General features: G+C 47.3%; 1 protein-coding gene and 1 non-coding gene across 3 annotated transcripts; one reads left to right on the top strand and one right to left on the bottom strand.

Annotated features, from left to right (window-relative positions):
• Positions 1-89: 89 nt before the first annotated feature.
• LOC135814116 (UDP-glucose 4-epimerase-like) lies at positions 90-19,790 on the top strand. 2 transcript variants are annotated; one of them, XM_065327180.1, is made up of 12 exons: positions 90-310; positions 400-533; positions 2,005-2,031; positions 2,416-2,513; positions 2,760-2,873; positions 4,006-4,182; positions 5,385-5,462; positions 9,723-9,825; positions 15,321-15,412; positions 15,636-15,713; positions 18,385-18,499; positions 18,965-19,790. In XM_065327180.1, exons 1-12 carry the CDS (start codon positions 297-299, stop codon positions 19,018-19,020), a joined length of 1,086 nt encoding a protein of 361 aa, XP_065183252.1. In that variant the 5' UTR covers positions 90-296; the 3' UTR covers positions 19,021-19,790. The 2 variants fall into 2 exon arrangements, with proteins under 2 accessions (XP_065183252.1, XP_065183253.1); XM_065327181.1 differs by lacking the exon at positions 2,005-2,031.
• Positions 9,249-9,320, bottom strand: Trnae-uuc (transfer RNA glutamic acid (anticodon UUC)). The gene has a single exon. It is a non-coding gene; the product is annotated as a tRNA-Glu (tRNA).
• Positions 19,791-24,105: the final 4,315 nt, after the last annotated feature.

Genomic DNA, 24,105 nt, shown 5'->3' with positions numbered 1-24,105 from the left:
GTCACGAGCTGAGCTCATGCTCATGATCGTGCACATAATGTACATAAGTCATTATACATAGCTACATGTAGCCTACATTGTCATTGTGGGAGTGCAGTGGGAGTGAGTTGCTTTTTCCGTTCTTCATTCAATGGAAGATTTGATTGAGACAAGTTTCATTCTTCTCTAATGTATTGTTAGCTTGCTGAGTCCGAAGAGAAAATTAATAGTATTTACTGTTAGTCCTGGTTTAGTTGTCGCTTATCTTCTTTCAGTGGCCTGTACTCTTTTGTAGTTGCGTAGGCCTGCCGCCAATCATGGCTTCAACGACGTATGTAAACCAGGAATTGGTGAAAGAACAATAACACACCCACACAGAGTAATACTAGTCTGCATTGCTTCTTTCTTCTCGTCACACAGGCGCCACGTTTTGGTGACCGGAGGTGCTGGGTATATCGGCAGTCATACGCTGGTGGAGCTGCTGGCTGTATCGCAGAGTGGTCCAATCAAATACGTTCCTGTTATCCTAGACAATTTGTCCAATTCTTGTGAAGGTATGTTGGGAAATTATTCAACAATTCTTGCCCTGCATTGTGACCTGTGCAAGTGCATGACTGTACTACCGTCTGTCGCACCTATCAGATAGACTCTCTGTACAAAGTAAGTTAGTGCTCTGACTGTCATTACTGACTGGTACATGACCCCCCTGCAGGGTTCTAGCCAGGTCAAAATAGTAGGGGCGGGCAGGGGAAAAAGTTCAAAATGCAACGTATGGGGTGAACCCCAAATACTTCTCCCCAAACAAATATGCCTTTATGACCCCTCTGCTAATGACTATCAACTGCATTTTTGTTAAATTCCCTGAAAAACACAAAAAATCGACAAATGAGTAGGGGGCGGGGCACATTTTCACAGGAGGGCGCTCAATCAGAGTAGGGGGGGGGGGGGGGGGCTACGCCCCCCCCCTACCTTCTTTTGGCTAGAACCTTGCACTGTTCTGTAGTCATTGAAGTACATACATGTAAGTGTGCAATATGTACGTGTGTATAATTATGCACATGTACATTGCTGCATAGTGCCGTAGATATTGACGTCAGCGATACACCCAACACTAGTACATTTCATAAACATGGACGTATGAACCTGTACAAGAGTGCCATGCAGACTTCTCGGGTACTCCCAAACCGGGATTTGAATGTGCGTGTCCTAACTCCCCCAGGCCCAACTTTTAAAAGACGTGTCACAGCATGCATATGAATACATGTACTGCCAAATAAGTAATGTTTGCGATTTATGCAAGGGGTACCACATCGGAAACTTGAATTGTGCAAACTTAAAAGTGCCATAACGTATTGTCGATCCACCCCCTCTCTAATTTCCGCCCCCAGTCGAATGTCGGCCTTTGAAGCGACTGCGTAACACATGCTTCTAAGTTCCCCTAATGCCGGCGCGGCTTGCCGGCTGGAGACCACCACAGTCTCTTAGAAATTTAGAGTCCTGATTTAGAATCCTAAAACTCATCAGAAAGTGTTGACTTCGTTTCTAACGAATAAAAACTACATCCTGTACAGGCAGAAAATTTCGTCGGTCAATAATTTTGTCCGACTCCAAAGAAAGGGAGTTGTAAATTTCGTCCATGGATCACAAGAGTGTATTGAAAAGCTGGACAAATCGACATTAGGCCGGCATTTAGTTTAGTCCAGAAGCTCATTGGACGAAAAAGACGAACTTAAATTTCAGATGGAATATTTCTGCTTAGACAGTAAGCAGAATTGTGAAGCAAAGACAAGTCCAATGACCCCGCCCCCCCCCCCCCCCCCCCCCCCCCCCGAGAAGATCCTCAACTATTACCTGCAGGAGACGGCTAGACCTTGCCGGAAAATTGCGGGGGAAAAGCTGTGCGCCTATGTTGTTGAAATGCGCTATAGACTAGTAGCTGACCGTGTAAACCTTGCTTGGTGTTTGTGTGGTTCCTTGGCTACGCCATGTCTGTGCGTGTTGTCACGATGCACCAACGTGTGGCAGGAAACGATGAGGCTGCCCGCATTCCAGGTCTGTATACAAGACAGCTATGAATCCACAGTCATGTGTGCACATCAGTGCTAGGCAATACAGCCATATACTAGCGTACTGAAGTTTGCACTCAGCCAATGCAACTGCTAGTCAATGCGTGGCCCATGCCTTCAGCGGTAGCCTGTAGCTACCGCTGTAATTCTTTGGTCCAGCTCCTCTCATATCGCACTGCGATCTATTGTGCTTTGTGGATATGCCTTGCATAGTGCATCCTGACTGTTTGTGTACGTGATGCTGGAGCATTTGGCTGTGCTTCAAGTGTAGACTTGTGAAAGGCTTTGAAGTCGGTTATCCCGTTGTTGTGCCGCCTTCATGTATTGCATCTGTGCTTGTGTTTGATATGTGGCTGTGTTCTTGCTGTAGAGAGCGTGAAGCGCGTTGGTGAACTGGCTAGCTGGGATCCCATCTTCCATCAAGTTGATTTATGTGACATTGATGCTGTGCGTCAAGTCTTTAGCAAGGTACATAATACTACTATCTCATGGGATTCTGCCTGGAGGTTGGCGGGCTGTGTTCTCGCATAGGTAGACTAAATGAGCACCAAAGTCAGTACCTGCCCAACATTTAGTACGGGTGTTACCACTAAATTCGAATGTATGTACATGTACATACTTATTTATGGACTTTTACGGTTGTCTGTGTTCTTGCTGTCTTGATGTCATTCCATTGTGGATGCGGGTTTTTTTCCTTTTTCTATCCGTCTCCAGTACCCGTTCCATTCTGTTATCCACTTTGCTGGCCTGAAGGCCGTGGGAGAGTCGGTCGCAAAGCCACTGCGCTACTACCAAGTCAACCTCATTGGTGCCATGAACCTCATGCAGGTATGTTCTTAGTCGCCCTGTAGCACACAAATACCGTATTTCCCCGATTTAATTTCGATATATTCACTTCGGTAGTATTCATGCTCGATTGTAAGTCGCACCCCCTCTGTTGGTCCTGTAGTTTAGTGTAACATACCAAAAAAAAGGTGTGACTTATATTCGGGGAAATACAGTACGGAACAGTATGATGCAGAGTGGCCAGTAAGAGTACCAGGCCAAGAGTACATCAGCACCAAAGATGAGATGTGTTATTATTGCTAGCATGTTCGTGTTGAAGTGAAGCAGCAATTGCTGAATCCACAGCTTGTATCCTGAACGGTGTGGATCAGAGGGGATAGGTACTATGCCAGAGTATGTAGCTACAGTGCTGCCTAAGTGAACTTTCTGATTGAGTGAGTCAACTTGGTGCCCTGCACCAGTGGCCATCCCAGTGTTGACAGGTGTGTTACTACTGTAGGTGCACAACACCCGGCATGGCGTACTTCACTCACACGATTGGATTTCATTCAGCGGCACTGTACGTACCCAAACCCAGCATTGGACTGGATCCTGAAAATTGGCTTAGTCCGGCCGTGCAAGTATGAGTAGCAGGCACGAGTACATGAGCCAGAGTGTGTAGCTCAGCATACCGTAATGTCGCGTATAAAAGCAGGTGTTTACGGCCGTATAAGCCGGGGTTCAAACCATGCTTCTACGTCAACATCATCAGTCCACGCTGTGCAGTGCATACTGCCACGTAGGTACTTGCACGTATACTTTGCGGAGAGCGGCTTCTATTCAAATCATGCTGCTGTGTCAAGGCGCGCTTGGAAAAATCGGCTTCTATTCGAGTCATGCTTCTATACAAGTCATGCTTTTATACGCGACACTACAGTATGGGTTCAGGAGAATATTTCATCGTATGCCATTTTGACGGCAAGGTATGGTGAAGGTTGATGCCACAGGACATGCTGCTGCAGCGCAGAACTGCATTTGGAAGTGTCTTAGCTTCCCTGGACCAATGCCAATCGACGCAGCACCCCGTGTATGTCTTGCTCCTGTCTTATATGTACTACTGTGAAGTAGATTCAACATATTTCCAAGCAGCTCCTCACGCAGGATCATTTCTATGCTCTATGTTCTGTTGAACTAGGTAATGGATGAGTTCAATGTCCGCAATATCATTTTCTCCTCGTCGGCAACCGTGTATGGCACACCAGAGAAGCTGCCCATTCCGGAGGACCATCCTGTCGGAAACTGCACCAACCCGTATGGCATGACCAAGTTCATGATAGAGAAGTTCCTCATGGACCAGTGCAAGGCTAAGCCGGTGAGAATCAGTGCGTGTACAGATGTTTACACTTCACAGCTTCTTTTTTGTTCACTTTTTTGTTCTTGTTTCTGACGTTTGGGGTATCTATGACTATGACTATGTACATACTTGTTGGATTTCACCAGCCCCCCCGCACACACACTCACACACACACACACACACACACTCACACACACACACACACACACACACACACACACACACACACACACACACACACACACACACACACACACACACACTGTGCTTTGTACTATACAGTGCTGCTGCTAAATGAAATGAGATTGCATGAGTCAAGTACGCTCTGGGCGCTGTACAGCCCTAGACCTGCGAACACCGGGATGTGAAATGCTGCAGGGCCCAACACTGACTCAATCGATTGTATTTTCATTGAGCAGCACTGTAGCTTGCTATTCATCTACAGTGCTGGCCATTGTCACTGAAATCCAACAACTCGCTCAAAAGGTTCAGCTGTCAGGTGCATTCTGCGTATGTGAGCTGAGCTGGGTGGCATAACTACAGGGCATCATCAGGCGCTGCTTGACTCGGGGTGCAGAAAGTGCCAGGCTGTTGCAGGGTTCTAGCCAGGTCAAAATAGTAGGGGGGGGGGGGGGGCATGGGAAGCAGTTACCCCGTTTTTCCACTTTCCAATATTGTCTTGCCACGCTAAATGCAACGTATGGGGCGAATCCCTGACTTCGCCCCAGACAAATGTGCCTTTATGAACCAGCTAATAATGACTTTCGACTGCATTTTCGTTGAATTGCATCAAAAAAATGGAAATCGGAAAATGAGTAGGGGGGGGGGGGGCTACACCGCCCCCTACCCCCTTTGGCTAGAACCCTGCTGTTGTCACTGACTTCACTAGCCTGCATTATCCTATACGTCATGTACGCTCATGTGCATTTCGTTCCTGCTCTTGTAGTGCTTTAGCACTCTCGGGTGGTGTAGTGCCTTTGCTGTTTGCGTCAGGCAGAGTTCACTGACTTGTCAGTTTGAGCGCTCTGGCAAGGTACGTTCGGGCCTGGTTTAAATCTGGTTTTGGAAAATTTATTTTTCATTGCTATCAGGTTCGGCCTCATTTTCTCTATGCTGCACTGATGAGTCCACAACGGACGAAACAGTTCTGTCCACAGATTGAGTGTACGCTCATGTACTGTGTGTTTCCGTTCTCCTTTCCTTCATGCCTTTGTTTCAAGGATTTCAATGCTGTGATCCTGCGCTACTTCAATCCCGTGGGAGCACATTCGTCAGGCAGGATAGGAGAAGATCCAAGGGTATGTGTATACTATGTGATGATCAATCGGGTGACATTTCCATTGGTCAGGGGCGTCGGAAGGTATTCGACATTGGTGCGGCCGCATGAGTAGGTAGGGGGTCTTCCCCCGAAATTGTTTAGGGAAATTAGGCCCAAATAGACCATTTTCAATCACATTGCATTGGCTGGCTGATGGTGGATCATATGAGGAATTAGCTGACATGTATCGTGCTGGGCATGCTACTGTCTGTAAGATTGTGCACAAAGCAGTTGGGAACTTGGTGTTCTTGTCACGCACTCGGTTCTTGATGTCATTGTGTTTCCAGAAGGAGATGAGTTAGCGCGCGATGATTTTTTCGAGTTGGTATTTAGCGTTTTTTGGCCATATTTTATCAATGCACTAAATTAAAATGCCTTGTTTTGTTTTGATTGTTACTTGATGTTCATATCACCACTTGGTGATTCTGCCATTGCTGGCACACAACAGGGCATTTTCAAAATCACACACGAATTATCTCAAGAGGACCAAAGAGCTACAAGTTACGCTATAATATCCACTAACACCACCTGTTACTTTACAATCAGATATTATAGCGTAACTTGTAGCTCTTTGGTCCTCTTTTCTTCTTATATAATGTAAATTAATCCTTGGCTCTCCACCCAAGACAAATTATCTCCCAGGAATTCACACGTAAACCATCACAGGAAAGTGCAGATGCCAAAAATCCACCAAAGGGTAGAACATGGAGCAAAATACATCAAAGACAACAACCGTGCAGAACATGGAGAAAATCATCTCAAAGTGCAGATAACGTCACAGCAAGTAGAACAGTCTAGAGGCTGCAGAAGGGTGCAGGAAAACCACTGCAATTACAGCAACGTGCAGATGCCAGAAACACAGCGCAGAGCAGAACATGGACCAAAACACATCAAATATAATAGCACAAAACATGCAGCAAAAAAAACCGTCAAAGTGGAGAAAACGCCAGCCTGGAGACATGTGCAAGACATAACAGGATAATCACTTGTCGTTGTTGAACAGATCGTACATAAACTTCCTATCAGCCTTGGTGAGCTGCTGTAGGTGTTCCCGATTGGTCCTTGCCATGTCAACCTGGTGAACCTTGCCTTGACTTTGCAGGTTTGATTCAAATGAATATCGCTGTTCATCTTGCCTCTCGACCCACTCTTGATGATTGCGAGCTTTATCCGCCTCGAACTCGTGTTGCCGACGTTGTAACTCCTGCTGTGAAGCAGCCGCCATTTCCATACACTGCTGCAGCTTTGCTTTGCCGCGGTCAGCACGACTTAGTTTCTTCGGCCGCTCTTCGTTATCATCGGATTCCGACGAGCTTTGCCGACGGATGTCCTGTGTCGGTGCATCCACTCGAAGCACAGGAGTCGCTGGCTGTGTCGGTGTTGCAGCCTCTGTTCCTCCTTCTGCCGATGCTGATTGAGCTGCTGCTGCCGGGGCTGTTACCGGTGCTGTTGCTGTGGCCATAGGAGGGGCAGGAGGTGGTGTTGACCGTCCTGCTGCTTCCACCAACATGACCTGAGGGTGCTCGTTACTTGTAGCAGTACTGAACGCTGGTGCAATTATGGTGGCACTATCTTTACTGCGGCCAACTCCCCAAGATGGGGAGTTTCCGAATACACGGTGGAAAGTGTCGAAATTCTCCCACGTGGCGAGTCGCCCCAGCCATGTCTAGGACCTCGGATTCTGTACCCGTCAGTTTCTGAAATTGGTCATATATAGCCCGGCCCTTCTTCTTGAGGCTGTCTATCTTGTTTCCCAACCCCTTTTGTGTAAAAACTCTTTCAACTCCGATCTCACTAGCGTAGGAGTTGAGCGCCTTCTGTTCGTTGTCATTTCTCGTCACCATCTTCTTGTCCGTGGACCTCAGCAGCTCAGCTCATATCTCCAGCAACTTCTGTTCCAGCTCTGTGGGAAAAATAGATGCAGGCATGACTGGAGAAAGTGGGAAAGACCTCGCAAAGCAACAACTGGAACAGCAACAAAAACCTTTGTACGCCAAAAAGAGGAAATAAACAAGGCAGAAAGAAGAACTCGGTTTGACTTTCATTTCAACCTCAAGGCTGCACGGAATGCCACGGCCCTATTGTTGTCTAACCAATGTTGTCTATATATGGGTATCTTGCTGGAACTACTGTACTGTACTCTACTACTACTTTATAACACTCTTTATACTCTCTCAGACTGCACGCAATTATGGGTTGTTATAATAGTTATATTAACTGACTTCGAGAAGCATAAAGAGGACTAAAGAACTGGAGAGGACTGGGATAATTACAAGGAGAAGACTCGGAGAACAACAAGAAGATTCACACTGCACAAGCGCAGCCTTCCGGGTATAACTAAAGTTATGGAGGGAAAATGGGGTGCATGCAGTAAGGGCGCGCTCACACTGCGACCATGAACACGCGCCCATGCGTCAGCAAAACGCAGAAACGTGCCAGTCGTGCTCACACTAGGCCTCGTACACGCGTAGACGTGAAGTTGTCACACAAACTTTACGAATTGCAGTTCGTATCCAAAAGAGTTCGTGCATTTCCTAATAAAGTTGTGGCCCGTTTTGGATGTAATTTTTCGCATGTTGCATGTTGGAGAAAGTAGTGCCTCGTGGCTCGTGTTCTCGAAGTCGATGACAAATAATCCATACAATAGGTTTGGACTCTTGAGGGGCTGCCGCTGACATCCAAGCGCTTTCGCTTTCCTGACCTCGTGGTCAGAGCAAGTGCCAGTGCAGTGGAAATTCCGGTAGTGGTTTCTTTTGTCTGTTGCCGAGATGAGAACTGTATTTTCCGATATGTAACTGAAATGTCTTAAGGTATGGCATTCCATCATCGCAGAAAAGTAGAGAAAGATGATTTCCCAAACCGAAAAGCCAGACCAAGCTGCCATCGTATTGAACGAGTGCACTGTAGAAATTGGTCACTGACCCGATCAACTGACAACGAAGCAACTACAAAAACAAAATTGACATGGTCCAAAAAAGGCAAAGAAATTTGAAAGAATGCATATACATGTATATGGCGGTGCGTGCATGCAGGACCACAACTACAAAATTTCAAAAATGGGCAAATGTCGAGGATGACATCGACAACCGCCGAGTTTCATGAATCAACACACCGGAATTTGAGAAATTGAACATACTTCAGGCCAGGTTGTACACAAATACGCTTCACGTCTACGATCATGTTGCCGCCAAGTCGTGGCACCCCCCTCCGGAGGTCGTGGTCACGATTTGAAACGTGGCCGCGACGTTTTGGTCAAGTTCATGCCGTTGCCATGCAACTTGGCCGCATGGACGCTGGTTTTGGTCGCAGTGTGAGCGCGCCCTAAGCGAGACAGGGTGAGCGGGAAATGGGGTGCATGCAGTTAGTGAAACAGGGTGAGCGGGAAATGGGGTGCATGCAGTTAGTGAAACAGGGTGAGCGGGAAAAGGGTGCATGCAGTTAGGGAGGCAGGGTGAGCGGGAAAAGGGTGTATGCAGTTAGTGAGGCAGGGTGAGCGGGAAACGGGTGCATGCAGTTAGTGAGGCAGGGTGAGCGGGAAACGGGGTCAGCAGGGTGTGCATGAATGTGTAGGGAGTGCATGAATGTGTGTAGGGGAGTGTGTGCGTACGGGAATGTGTACGGGGCTAAAGGGCTCATGCAACATTATGTAGGAAAAGATCAGACAGGAAATAGTGGCAAGAAGGAATGTAAAATAACTAAAAAAATAAAGAAGAACAAGTTTCTGCAATTTGCTGGAAGAGCATCACTGAATAAAAAAAGTCTTGGTTTCCCACACCGGGAATTGAACCCGGGCCGTCTGGGTGAAAACCAGAAATCCTAACCACTAGACCATATGGGAGATCCTTGTGAGCGTTTGGTGTATCCCATTCCTTGACACTCTCAAGCGTTTGTGGCGAGGGCATGCCTTTCCTCTCAGTTGTGGCCAGAGTACATTACCCCCTAGGGGTTGGGGTTTATGTACTCTTGGTTGTGGCGAGTCATCAGATTTTTCCTACTGGTACATGTATTCGGAACGAACAGCTCCCCCCCCCCCCCATCTGAACGCAGCTCTTTTGGGAAGAATTTTGAGATGACCTCTTATTACCTTTTTCACCGTGTGCGTGTGTGTCTGCGTGTGCATGTGGGCGTGGGTGTATGTGGGGGTGTATGCATGTGTTTGTGTGTGTGTGTGTGTGTGTGTGTGTGTGTGTGTGTGTGTGTGTGTGTGTGTGTGTGTGTGTGTGTGTGTTATCCCGTACAGGGTGCTCCTAACAATCTCATGCCCTACATCACACAGGTAGCGATTGGCCGACGTCCATTCCTGAGTGTCTTTGGCAGTGACTATGACACAACTGATGGAACAGGTCAGTCTGACAGTCACAATCGAAATCCCTACTCCAATGTTTACTCCTTTTTTTGCCCTAGTTTCACTAGCCCTGACTAAAGAAACGAACTATTCCTCAAGTCTGGATTTTCAAGGTTTCAGTTGTTCACTTTAGAAATCAAAGTACTGTATTTCTGGAGTATATTAACCCTTTACCTTCTGACCAAAATTCCCAGGCAGTTCCAAATGCGATACTTCTCGCCTCATTCTGAGAATATCTTTGGTTGTAATCAACCAATTTTCACACTCTTGGGCATTCTGGAAAGCTCTCCACGAGCTGCGTACAATGAGCTCAAACTGAACACTACTGAGATCACATATCCAGTGCCAGGGTGCTTCAAATACTCCCCATCGCTGGGTATCCGAGAAAATTCTCTCCTCGTCAGCCATTTCTCACTCCTTCATCGTAAACATTTCAAATTTGTTTTCCTGAGTTCCTTTTTATGCTGCCCACGCGCTCAAAGCATGCCCATGTGACTCAGCATGTCAGGAGAGGGAAAATCCCTAGCTCAAGGCCAGTCACTCGGAAAATAAATCGACTTTTGCCGTGGGTGAAATGTTGAGCGCGATATCGTTGGCATGCGGCATCGCAGCTCATCGCCGATTGTTGCAATGAAAAGCTGGGCTCTTCGGCTTCTTCCTACATATTTAGTTGTCGAGATTCCGTCAAGAATTGATCGAGTTACGAATGTTTTAGTGTATGCATGTCCATCGACCAAATTCGGTCGATTCATGTACACACAGAAGGTAAAGGGTTAAAGCGCCAAGCTTTGGCCCAGCGCACTATCTTAGATAGGTTTGTGTACGCGTGTGTCGAGATTTGAAGTACGTTAGTTCCCCATCAGCCACTGGCGTCAGTGGCTGGACCTCCCCCCAAGGCAGGACCTCCTCCCAACTCAAGTCGCAAGAGACCGACGACGCTCGCACTATCCAAGCCCGAGAGGCCTCCAGTCGGAGTTGTCCTCGCCCAGAAGAGAAAGGCCGAGGAAGACCTGGTGACCCAACATGAATCTCCCATGGACTGGTCTTATGAACCCCAACACTAAACGCCTTGCAAATAACGGATATTCGTTGCTAATTTCGATTAAAATATTCATTGCTAAAAAAATAAAAATAAAGAAGAAGCAGCAAATGAGAGAGCTTGGAAGCTCAGGGCCCTACGCTATGCTTTTTGGCAAAAAAAAGCATGGGGATTAGATGTTATAAAAAAAATTCAAGACATAGGCTGCGTTCGTTTTTAGCTACCTGGTAGAGTAGAGTAGAGTCACTCTACCGATAGAGGTAGATGGTAGAGGCAAGTTTACGAACGCTGTTCTACCGGATTTAGTAGTTTACACGATGTGTACGTGAAATGTTCCTTTTTTGGATGGAGTTGTGTACAAATCCTGGATCTTGCTGGAAATCCCGTAGCTCTACCAACTTCTACCGGATTCTACCTACTTTTTCCTGGTAGAGCCGGTAGAGGAAAGTAGAATCTACCCTTTTCAGTAGATTTTTTTTTCAAAAAACGAACACCTCTACCGAAAGAAGTAGTTTCTACCCAAACATGTAGATCAAAAACGAACGCCCCCATAACCTGGGATTCGAACCCGCACTATCACCCTGCATCAGGCATGCATCCCCCGATACACTTCGCAAAGTTCGCATACATACTAATTCTTCCAAGTTGCTTCACGTTATGATCTTGCATTTGAAAGCCCTATTTGAATATCGTGGCCAGCTGTCTGTGGCCAGCCGTCTTTGATGGTACGGTACGGGACAGGTACGGTCGATGGTAATACGACACCGTCTACCACCTTGATGACCTAGGCAAAAAAAGCATAGATATGTTATAAATTTTTCAATTCTCCTATTTTTTAGGCATAACCTGGGATTCGAACCCGCGCTATCGCCCTACATCGTCATGCATTCCCCAATACACTTCGCATTCATACTCATTCTTCCAAGTTGCTTCACGTTATGATCTTGCATTTGAAAGCCCTATTTGAATATTGTGGCCCGCTGTCTTTGATGGTACGGTACGGGACAGATACGGAATAGCGCCAGGCATGACACAAACAAACAAACAAATACCACATTAAAGCTGTGTGGACCCTGGCTAGCGCCAGCCGTTACTGAAGTAACGTCTTCTGCATAGCTACGGGAATAAATAGAACTTTCTCTCCGGTGCACACCTGGAGGTTGAATAGCTCTTCTGCTCGGCTTTGTCGTTGTGTCAATTCTAATGAAAACAGAAATGCGCAGCAGCTTTTATGCAACAGGCCCCGTACGCTAACGTACGGGGATACACTAAATATACGTCAGGTAAAGTTCCGTATTAGCCAGGCAGGGATACTACACTCTCCCTTCCTACAGATAATCACGCCCTCGTGATTTTCAAAAGTAGGCAGGTGGATGAATGTTCTGTCGTGGCCGGAGGTTGTACGGAGGTGCAGGAGGCGGCGGAGCGGGGGGTTGGAGTTGAGGTAGTGGTGGGTGCGCTGGGGTGGTGTGTATTTCGGGATCGTATGTCAGTGGTGTTGCAGGACGTACGTCGGTTACTTGATGATATGGCTTCAGGCGATTTACGTGAACAATTGAAAGCCTCTGGCGATCCGACAACGAACGAATGCGGACTGTGACATCATCGATCACCTTCTGGATGACATATGGTCCTGTCCAGAATCGGTGAAACGTGGGGGACTCGTGCTGAGGGACCACGGGTGAATGTAGGAGAACAAGCTGATCCTTCGTGAACTTGGGTGGCGGGCGAGATGTACCATCGTAACCCTTCTTCTGGTGCTGGTGTGATTTAAGGCCGTGCTGGCGGGCACGCTCAAAGGCAGTCTCAGTTGAAGTACGAATAGAAGAGCCAAATTCAGGGTAAGATGGCGGTGGTGTGTTACGGGGTAAACCATACATCACATCGAGAGGCAGAACCGGATCATAACCAAACTGGAGGCGGAATGGAGAATAGCCAGTCGATGCATGTACACTAGTGCGGTATGCTAGCGCCGTGGGTTGGAGATGCAAGCCCCAGTCTCGGTGATCAGAGATGGATGTTGCAATCATAGCTTCTAGTGTCCGGTTGAATCTTTCAACCATGCCATCACTTTGTGGGTGGTAGGGTGTGGTTCTGGTCTTGGTGATATCAAGTATAGTGCACAGGCTTTGAAACAAGCGACTCTCAAACTGGGAACCTTGATCAGTGTGCAAGGCAGCGGGTGCACCATAGCGACATATCCAACCATTGAAGAACAAACCGGCGACAGTAGAGGCGAGCGTGTTGGGCATGGGGAAATCTCGACCCACTTGGAGAAGTAATCCATTATGACTATTACGTACCGATTTCCTCGATCAGTGATAGGAAGGAGGCCCATGATGTCCATGGCGACACGCTGGCTTGAATAGGATGATGTTTGCGATTGCAGAGGTGCTTTCCGTTTTTTTGGCACTCCGGGCAGGTTCTAACACACTGTTCGATGTCAGCAGCCATGTGGGGCCAGTAGAACCGTGCACGGGCCTTGTCGATGGTGCGGGTGACGCCAAGATGGCCAGATCCAATACCGGCATGCAGTGATCCGACAACAGTAGGACGTTGTGACGCAGGGAGGACCAATTGAAGATACGAGGACAGATCATCAGTAGACTCATACTTTCGGTAGAGAACACCATCTTGGACAATGAGACGATTGAACTGCGTCCAGAGTCGGTGCACATCAGGATGAACAGCAGCTAACTCAACTGATCCCTTGGGTGGCCGTTGCTGTGATGTCACCCACTTCATCACTAGTGAAATCGAGGGATCCACAGCTTGGCTAGTGCGGACGGAGGTAGACGGCAGCCAGGACGCTGACGGAGCAGGCTCACGAGTGCATTGGTCGAGATCGCCTGTGGACAGAGAGACACCGCATGAACTCACAGCAGCAGATGCAGCAGGCGGCAGAAGCATACTCTTGGCAGCAGGGGAAGAACACACTTGTCCACACAATCTTGACAAACTATCGGCGTTGATATGCTGAGAGCCAGGGCGATGCCGAGTTGCATAGTCAAACGCTGATAACCGTTCTATCCAGCGTGCAACAATGCCATCCGGATTCTTGAATGAAGATAGCCTTTATTTAGGTTAATAAATAATTTGCGTAAAACTGCAAGCCATCGCTGAGGAGTATGTGCCTCCATGATAGGGTAACCGTAGGTCGAATGATGGTGCGGCTGCTGCACGTGCTGCAGAGGTTGTTGCATAGTTTGCTGCATAGGTTGTAGCACAGGTTGGAGCACTGGTTGCTGCATGGGTGGCTTCTGCGATACCATAGGTGTGTACACGGCGGAGACGTTTGAGGTCGGGTACTTAGTCTGATGCACGGCTTGCATGATCCTCAATTTGGCCATATCGTACGTCGTTTCTTCCAGTCCTCGAAGATCTTTGACGAGGCTGAGGCAAAACAGGGTGACGGGGTCCGAGAAGTCAACCTTGTTCCTGTCGTCCGATTTAATTTCATCACATGTGCTTGTTAGGGAAAGAATCAAGTCCTCTTCTACTTTTCCAATCCGTTTTCTCTTGGGTGTACGCTGAGGGAAGACTTTATTTTTCTCTTCTTTCTTTATACTTCGAGTAGGGATGGTGGGTGCCGTGCCTGCGTCGTCATCGCTGACGACTTGGATGTCCTCTTCTTTTTTATCCTCTCCGTCAGAAATGGCGTCTGACTCGCCAGAATCGTCCTCGCCTGGGCACAGCATGATCACAAACACAATTAATTTTATGAAGGAAGTTGAAGGCTAAGCCTTTCAGATTTCTTTTGCAACATACAAATAATGTACTTCAAGAAGTACTAATGTAGTGGTAGCCGAGTGGAGGCGCGGTGCAATCAACACGAGTTAGCTTTTAATTCAACTTTCTCTCAGGTACACACCTGGGATATATTATAAGTAAAAGAAGAAGCGGCAAACGAGAGAGCTTGGAAGCTCAGGGCCCTACGCTATGCTTTTTTTGCCTAGCTCATCGTACATGTTATTAGAACTGATGGTTTTTGCTGTTTGTGGCCAGCTGTGGCAGATACGGGAGCCAGCAAATATTGTGGCCAGCTGTGTTTGATGGTACGGTACGGGACAGATACCGGTTAGCTCCAGGCGTGACACAAACAAACAAACAAACAAACAAATACCAAATTAAAGCTGTGTGGACCCTGGCTAGCGCCAGACGTTACTGAAGTGACGTCTCCTGCATAGCTACGGGAATAAATAGAACTTTCTCTCCGGTGCACACCTGGAGGTTGAATAGCTCTTCTGCTCGGCTTTGTCGTTATCAATTCTAATGAAAACAGAAATGCGCAGCAGCTTTTATGCAACAGATCCCGTACGCTAACGTACGGGGATACACTAAAATATTCGTCAGGTAAAGTTCCGTATTAGCCAGGCAGGGATACTACACATGCATATCCTGGATGTGTTGTGTTTACAGCTTGTTCACACCATGTCTTTCTTGCCAATGACCAGGTGTGCGTGACTACATTCACGTAGTGGACCTGGCCAATGGACATGTTGCCGCACTGAAGCTTTTTGAGCGCGAGAAGCCTGTCGGCTGTGCAGTAAGTCAGAGTCGAATGCTGTTTGTGTTTATTCCCCTTATTCGTTGAGTTGAGACGAAAGCCTCTCTTTGTTTTCTGCAAAGTACACTTTTTCCTCCTGGAGAGGGGCATGCCCTACATTTGGTGAATATCGAGGTGTTTCGCAGCACAGTGTGATTTTTGGATTGAAGGACTGTGTTGCTGTTGCCATTACTGTTGCTGTTGCTGTTGCTGTTGCTTACAGGTCTACAATCTTGGGACTGGCCAAGGCTGCTCCGTACTGGAGATGGTGACGGCAATGCGAGAGGCCAGTAAAGTCGAGGTAAGCACACCGCATTGGCCGACCTTGTGTGCAGCCAAGAATATCGGTCAGCGGACTGTAGCTGGACAACAGCTGCTGTCTACATCAGCCTGGGTGTAGACTATTGAGCTGCTCCTATGGTCCACGTATTCGGGGCACAGAGTACAGAAGTACAACAACAGCCCTTGATTGTAGTTTTGAGAAGTCTATAACCAAAGAGTCGCATCTCAGACAAAATTAATAGCGTGAAAACCGCAATGGAAAATAAGTGCAAGGCAGTCGAATGCAAATGCAAGAGTGGTGCCGGTATATGGTATGTCGAGCATAATAAGGACTGACCGAGTTTGGTAGTGCATGCCAGTGGCGGGTTTAGGGGGGGGGGGGGGGGGGCGCGCCCCCCCCCCCCCCCCTCAAAAGTTTCGACCTAGGTTTCGAAAAATAAAAGGCAGGGCGCGCGGGGCTAGCTAGACTAGACTACATGTACTCGGAGCGCGCGCGGCCTGAAACGATCGTCCAAAAGCGGTTAATTGCACGGTAGACCTACGGTGCTCGAGTTGGTGTTGATTGTACACCTGGTACACACTACAGACTAGTACTGTAGTACAGTACAGTGTACAGTCTACAGAGTGCGTACAGTGAGCATGCACGGCTACAGAAACACGGGGTCGGTGACCTGACTGTGTACTGTAGTGTTGTACAGTGTGATCCCTGCTGGGACGCGCTCGACGCGTCTTCAACGTTACGTACAAACATCGAAGAAAAGTCTTCGATCAAGTCAACCAAAACACGATTCGAATGCCGAGGGCTCAGGCGATCATCCTCGTTCGAATCGTGTTTTGGTTGACTCGAAGACTTTTCTTCGATGTCTCAGCGACATCCCAAAAGGCCAAGCTCTAGCCAGCAGAGCCTGGAATTTTTGTAAAGCGTTCCTGTGGCGGCGCAACTCCTGCTGCCGCTCCAACAGGAAACAGTGGGAGTGATGAAGTCGCTGTTATTCCAGTTGAACTTTCGGAGCGGACTGACAGTCACACTCCGCCAGACGTGGAAGAACCTGTTGTCAGCGAGCAGCCAGAACATGAAGAACAGCGCACAGTGACAAGTACCGCTGCCTATGTAAAGGATGCATTGAGAGCGGTGAGAAATTGTTGGACTCGCATAAATAATTGCAGTTGATTCGCTCACATAAGGAAAAATTTATATGAAGACAATTTCATGGAGTCAGAAATAGAAAGACAATAATTTCATGGAGTCAAAGAATAGAAAGACAATTTCATGGAGTCAGGAACACGTGGTTGATTTTGTAGACATGCATGCACAAATGATTGATAGATGAGAAGGTTGGAATTTATGGCAGATAATAAAAGTTTAACGAGGATATTCACAAAGTAAGTATATCAATGGCAGAAAGAGCTTTTCGAAAGGGACTAGGGACACGTATCACTCTAAAATCGGAGGGGAGAGCGTTCCAGAGAATGCTTCCCCGAAACATCATGGTCGATCGTCCCACAGGCCGACGAAGAAAGGGAACTTGAAGCAAGTTCGACACTTGTCCCCGTGTGGTGTGCTGATCCTCCGGAACAGTCTCTGGGGCCGTTCGGGTGAATAACTGTTGAAGAAGGGGGCTACAGGAGGAGCTTCTTGACATCGGTTTTCAAAATGGCTGACCTGGGACAGTATCATGATGTCATCTACCCCACCCCATCCCGCCTTGATCCCGGCCGCAACCCCCCCCCCCCTCAGCCAAATCCTGGACACGCCACTGCATGCCAACAAGGACTAACCCTGTTAGGTAGTACTTGCCTTTTCCTGAAAACTATGTTCCATGGACTGCTTTTTACCATGCCTTGCACTGCAGTCACACCAGGTACACAATCTTGTACGTGTTGCGTTTCAGGACAAGGCGTTAGCGTATTGAACGCTCGTGTGCATGAACAAGCGTCGTAGGTTCTCAGCAAGTGCTGTGCTCCTGTAGAACGCCACATAGCTAGTTGTGTTTCCTGTTCCTGCCAGTTTCCAGGTCCAATGTTCACACCTCTTACATACTTCGAAGTACAGTAAAACCTGTGACTAACAACCACCCCTTGGGGCCAAAGAAAGCGGTCTTTAGTGGCAGGTGGTCCTTAGTTAGAGATTTGCTCCGCACAACCATAATATGAATGTGAGACCGTCCGTGTCTGGCGAAGTGGTCTGTAGTACCAGGCTGGTCGCTAGTCACGGTGGTCTTTAGTTACAGGTTTTATTGTACATTGGTGCATCTGGTTCTCACTTTGGCACTATGATGGTCACGTGAAAGCACCCAACGTATGGAATGTGGTCATAAAATACATCCATCGTAAAGTCGTGTACTCAGTGCGTGCATGGAAATTTGTACTGGGGATTTCGCATATGTTGCTGAAGCCTAGTGTGCACTATTGCTATTGTATGATCACTGCCTCTGACCTTTGAGTAAGTGCTCAGTGTTCTTGTACCACTTATTATTGTCGACATGTTCGCGGTGAATCGCTTATGTACAATAGAGCTGGGTATAAGGATACGCCTCTGATGGTGGAGTGAATTATGCTACTACATGTATTGTATCTACTCAAACTACGGACACAACTGTCTAGTCCTCTGTGGACTGTGTATTATATCTCAGTATCGTTATTATCACTGTGCACTTTGCCAACAACGCCTACTCGCTTGTGACTGGCAGATCGCGTACAAAGTGGTGGATCGTCGTGCTGGCGATGTAGCATCTGTGTACGGTGATCCGTCAAAGGCTGCTGAGGAGCTGGGCTTCAAGGCAACCAAGACGCTGAAGGACATGTGTAAGTACTACGGCCAGTGATGGTCCAATGATGGTTTGGAAGTGCAGTGTTCATGGCCTCATGTAGGTATTACCGATTTTTAAATCGGCCACGATCAGGCACATGTTGGGAGTTGGGGTGGCAGAGTGTGCAGATAATAAAATAATATCCTTTGTGAGTTACGAAGTCTGAAGAAAATGTTGAACGGTCTCTGCTGGGATGATGGCTACACCATAGCTCAGTGGTTAAAGCATCGCTGGCTACAGGCGAGGGTCCCTGGTTCAAATCCTGGTAGTGACAGTCAATTTTGTCTTCGTTTTTTCCCGTTTGCGTCTTTCCCTCAAACCAGTGAATATCCTTTGTTGCATTCATTTCATCATGCTGATCACTTTGCGATAGATCTCCCTTTAAAGGGACTACTAGAACTCATCGTCTTTGGCCTGCACTGCATATTGTGTGCATGCATGTGTTCAATGTTCAATGTAGGTGAAGACAGCTGGCGGTGGCAGCAACAGAATCCGCAAGGTTTCAACTGCTCGTGAACGGATTCCTTCTACGAGCTTTGATAGTACGTGTGCTACTCCGAAGGTCAGGACGGATATGTGCGTATGCGCTGTAGAGCCACATCTCCCGCCAATAGTGTGCGCAATCAGCTTTCTCCAGTACTGGTAATGGCGATTGTGCAAACATTCGGGTTCGGCTGACCTATCCCTAATCCGCAGTGGTCTCTCCTGTATGTACTGCTGGAGCTATTTTTACACAACTTTGTTCCACATTGTGCGACGAAACAAGGAACTTTGACTCTCTTAGGTCCATCCGTTTGAGACTCGCAGTTGCAAACCGAATTTTTCTTACTCGCGCTGTTCTAATTTTAGGCGCAGTGCGTACACCCTTTTTTTACATTATTTATTACCATGTTGCTTAGTTGCGCCATGATCTAGGGTCTTGCCATTTGCCGAGTTTGGCGCTGGGTTTAGAAGGCTGTGTGTGGGGTGTTAGAAGGACACGCTCGTGCCACTGTGCTGTACTTCTTCAAGTGTGCCGCACACAGTACACTGTCATGCAGCACCCGCACACAGTACACTGTCATGCAGCACCTGCGCACAGTACATGCACAGCTGTGTAGTACCTATATCTTGTAACTTACTTGTTGATATTCTTAGCTTTTGGCGGTGCGGGTACCCCAAGCAATAGTAGTGATTTCATAGTAAAAAAAGTACTCGAGTAATATATTTCTGTTGAACACATTTCATGAAAGGTGTCCTATGCCATGCTGCTATCCCACTGATAATATTCTGCTGTGACGTCCTGATGTCCTGGTGTACTGATGTCATCCCACTGTGGGTCTGGGATACAGGCGAAACCCTGATACCAGGAATTCAAACCCCGAAATGCCAGGAAAAAACTTCAAATTTAATATCCTGACATTTTAATTATCCTTATATGTATCCACAACATATTATGTGTGCCAAAATGCTCGCAGTTGCACCCAGAGTTGCGCTACGTACCTTAAATACAGATATAGTGGACACTGAGCTGCCTGCTCATGCAAACTGAGCGAACTAACTTGTAGAAATTACTGTCAACTTCGAGTTATCAGCACTAATCCCACACATTTTCTTTGTAAGTCAGTGGATTCCATGGGCCATGCCCAGTTCGAGGTTCGAACTATCAGAAATTGTTATGTGAAAATTGTATTGATATAAATCGGTCCTGGAAGAAACTTCTACGTAAACGGCATGTTCGAATTAAGCCATATTCGAATTATCAGGATTCCACCTGTAGTTTCATGCCATGGCATCCCCCTCCCCGATGGGGATAGCATTACGAGTCAGTGGACTGGTGTACATGCACAACAGAGCATACGCAGTGGCCTAGTGCGATGGATTATGCAGCTTTTCTTATGTCTAAACCTACATTGTAGGGTGGGGTGATGCTGCGGTGCACAGTGAATGAGTTTGGTCCCACGTGGTTGTGGTCACTACGATCATGACTGCATGCAGGACTTTTAGCACCGTATGATTTTGATGTTGAGCTCAGCACTCTTTGCAGGTGCCGCGTTTGTATTTCTATACTAGGCCCCTTTGAAAACTGTAGGGACTACCTGCACATGACATGGTGCAGCTGTGTTCGTAGTCACCCACTGCCAAACTCAACCCCCCCCCCCCCCCCCTGTCACTAGCATGGATGAGTTCACCACATAAATCAGCATTCCACACTTACAGTATTAGCAGGGCACCCGCGCTGTTGGTGGTGCTACATGTAGTGGCAATGTCATGTGACAGACTACACTGTTCTATCTCCATAGGTACATGCAGTCAGTCTACTGCAAAATGCAAACCAGGTAGTAGTAAAGTACTGGTATATTACTACTGCCTGGTGGGAACAGTGACGTTTCTGCGCCAGTTTAGGTCACAATTCACAGGCACCTATAGATCTAGTAAAGCGGCACAAGTTGACATTAAATTTGTGTTTCGCAGCACTTCACCTTCCCAGAAGTATCACCCACCTTGAAGTAGGGAACAGTTTCCAAAATACAAAGGTTTGCAGTACTTTGTGCTGGCTAGGTGTGGCGAGGTGTTAGGTTCGGTGACCAATACTACAGATAGCAGCCAAGCAACAGTGCTGCTATTGTTAGTTTAGCACTAAAGGACCTAAAGCTTACGCACTGGGGTGTAGGCAGACTCACTGCAGTGGAATGGCTTCTGTCGTCCCCTGGCCAAACTGTGTCAGTTGTATCTTGTTAGCTAGTTGATGGCCAGGACCAGTGCATGCTGCATATTCAGTCTGAAGACTGAAGTAAGTTCCTGTTGTTTTATTTGAGTGCCTCTACATAAGTACACAAGTAATGCATGGTCAGGCAGCAGGTATGTAGCTTGTTAGTACTAGTAGCACTGCTGTTAGTGTGATCCTAGATAATCTGAGTACTAGTATATGGTGCTATGAATCAGGTCTACCTAACAGGCCAAGCCAGTTGCACTGGCTGGTATGCCATCAGCATCAAGGAGTACAGCAGGGGACTGAGGATACTGGATAGGTAATGACTATGTGCAGCCCAGTGCCTTGTGTATGGCCTACATGTACTAGCAGTGCACAGTGTACATGTAGTGCACTGTGCTACCTGTTCAGCACTGGCTCATTCTCACTCTCAGCTCAGGTCTGCCAGATATTGTCATGCCAGTGGACAGCAACTGTTTCACCCAATATGGGATTTTGAGGGAAGCCACCAGAATCCAAGCCCATCTCGTCAAGATGTTCACAATGGCACACATGTGTATGCAAGTCACCGTTCTACTCAAGGTATGTCTGAGCAGATCATGTTGGCTGTTCCTTGCTACTCACTGGTACAGACTATAGACTACTAGCACGGTGGATGGTGTCTATGGGCAGGAGGGCATTGTTCTTGACTCCCCTCCCAATACTCACGCAGGCTACGTCTTTCGCTAAAAGCCACAGCGAGAGTACATAACCCCCAAGACTGTGCAAGTCCAGTCTATGGGGTCTGCGACTGCAGAACTAAGCTCACATTACATGACAAATCCATTCACAATATTTGCAACCTTCACATATGCGCACAATAACTATACTACAGCCCAGACTAGAGTTCTTCCAAGTACATAAACCATACTGTAAGTGAACATAATATTCGGCGCATATTTATTTTCAGCTATTTTCGGCCTGGTTATGTTTGGCGGAAAATTTGCTGCGGCCGAAATTTTGTTTTGCAAGGTTCAGTGTGAAAGTGGATACAGGCGGCAGCAGTACAGGCCGAAAATTTGATGCAGCCAAAATTGGTTTTAGCAGTGGGAGGCCGAAATGTGAATGGGCCGAAAATTTGTAGACTTGGTTGCGTAAAACCGATCCCATATCATGAATCATAGACCACCAGCATGACATGCGTTATTCACCTTTTCTACAACAGCTAGCGATGCGATGTGCAACAGAAATTACCATGGTAATATGGTTAGCTGACCATGCATGTGAGCCAGTGCCAGATACAGCAAAGGCAGAGTCACTATGACCTAAACAAAGGCTTGGCCGTGAGATGATAACTAGTATCTCCAAGCTGCACACTCTGGTTTACATGTACATGTATGTACCCTTGCTATGGGCCTTGTTCTGGGCTGTACACAACTCTCTGATGGTCACTTTGCAGTGCTTGCCAGCTTCATTCAGCAGGCTACAACCATACCAGTACTGAACCATGACTCTTGTCAGTCTTGATACCAGTACTGAACCATGCCATGTGATGTGGAAATAATGCCAGGCTATTACTAGAACTGTTAGCGTGCGCAGGGGTTTCCCCTCTCTGCTGTAATTGAGTTAACACCTGTATACGGGCACTGACATGCACACACTTGTGCACACTACATACACAGGCGCCCAACCATGACATTGTCACTGATTGGATCAGAGACGCTCAGCTGATCGATGTACTACTGTACATGTGATGGTAGACCTACCCACCTCACACGGACACTGACACAGTCCCTCCCGCGGCCCGGTGGTACAGTACTTGTGTTGCTGGGTGTCAATACTTGTAAACATGTTTTTCTGGCTGACCATGTAGCACCGGTCTGTACTGCTTGAACAGCTGTTCACACAAGAATGTGCTCTTAGAATCAATAGAGGTTATGGGGATGATGACTTCATGGGGTGAGTCAGCAGATGTTCTAATGGGCTCCATGTATGCAGCGCGAGTCAATACTGTAGTGCAAGAGTAGTGCAGCGCTATGTCACAACTTTGCCAAAGCATCTCAACTGATGATGAAATCAAAATATTAATAACCTCTATACAATAATCTCTCTTGCACTATATACATCATGTACATGTCATGTACATTGTTACTGCATGTACCTGTACATGTATGTTTGCCACTTTTTTTTATAGTCATGGGCTGCCAGTTGAGTGACTCCTGTTCTTCGATGAAAGGCTTCGTTATCAGTATATTGGGCAGTGGTCATCTTGTAACAACCCAGTCTTATAAAGTAGTTTTTTCTTCAAATTTGGGTGGGGTTAAAATTTACCGTTAATATCAACTAGCTAGTCGGTACTAGTATTTGCCCAGGATGGTCCTTATCATTAGCACGTGATGGATAATAGTACGGTAAAATCCCGCCAGAGCGCCCCGTCTCTCCCATCCGCCCCTCCCTGACTTCTTGTCAGGGAAGTGATTGATTGTATCCTTGTGTGACTCTGTGATGCCACACTGTATACATGTACATGTATGTACTGCAGATGCGTGCTCGACCCCGTTGGAAATGTACGCAACAGTGCCCAGCCTCTTGACCAGGGATCGCACAAACCCTGAGTTTTGACCGGTCTGTACTACTCCTGGCTCTTGACCTTTGGTCGGTGTACGAGATGCACGGACAGTTTTCGTAGGGGGAGTACTTGTGTAACGGATCCCACCGCTGGCACCAATTCTGTAGCGTATCCCACCGCTGGCACCAATTCTGTAACGGGCCGCAGTCTCTCTCGGAGGCAAATGCAGACGGGTCTCAGTGAACACACTGTTAATAATTATTAAACATTAACTCTGACTCTAACTCTAAACTGACATTACTGAAGGTTCTAACTGGCCTTTCTAACTGTACTTCTAACTGGCGTTTCTAACTGGCCTTTC

This window comes from Sycon ciliatum, chromosome 4 (assembly GCF_964019385.1).
Source record: "Sycon ciliatum chromosome 4, ocSycCili1.1, whole genome shotgun sequence".
Taxonomy (NCBI): domain Eukaryota; kingdom Metazoa; phylum Porifera; class Calcarea; order Leucosolenida; family Sycettidae; genus Sycon; species Sycon ciliatum.
The sequence above is the reverse complement of the archived record's forward strand: the minus strand, read 5'-3'. Positions and strand labels throughout refer to the sequence as shown.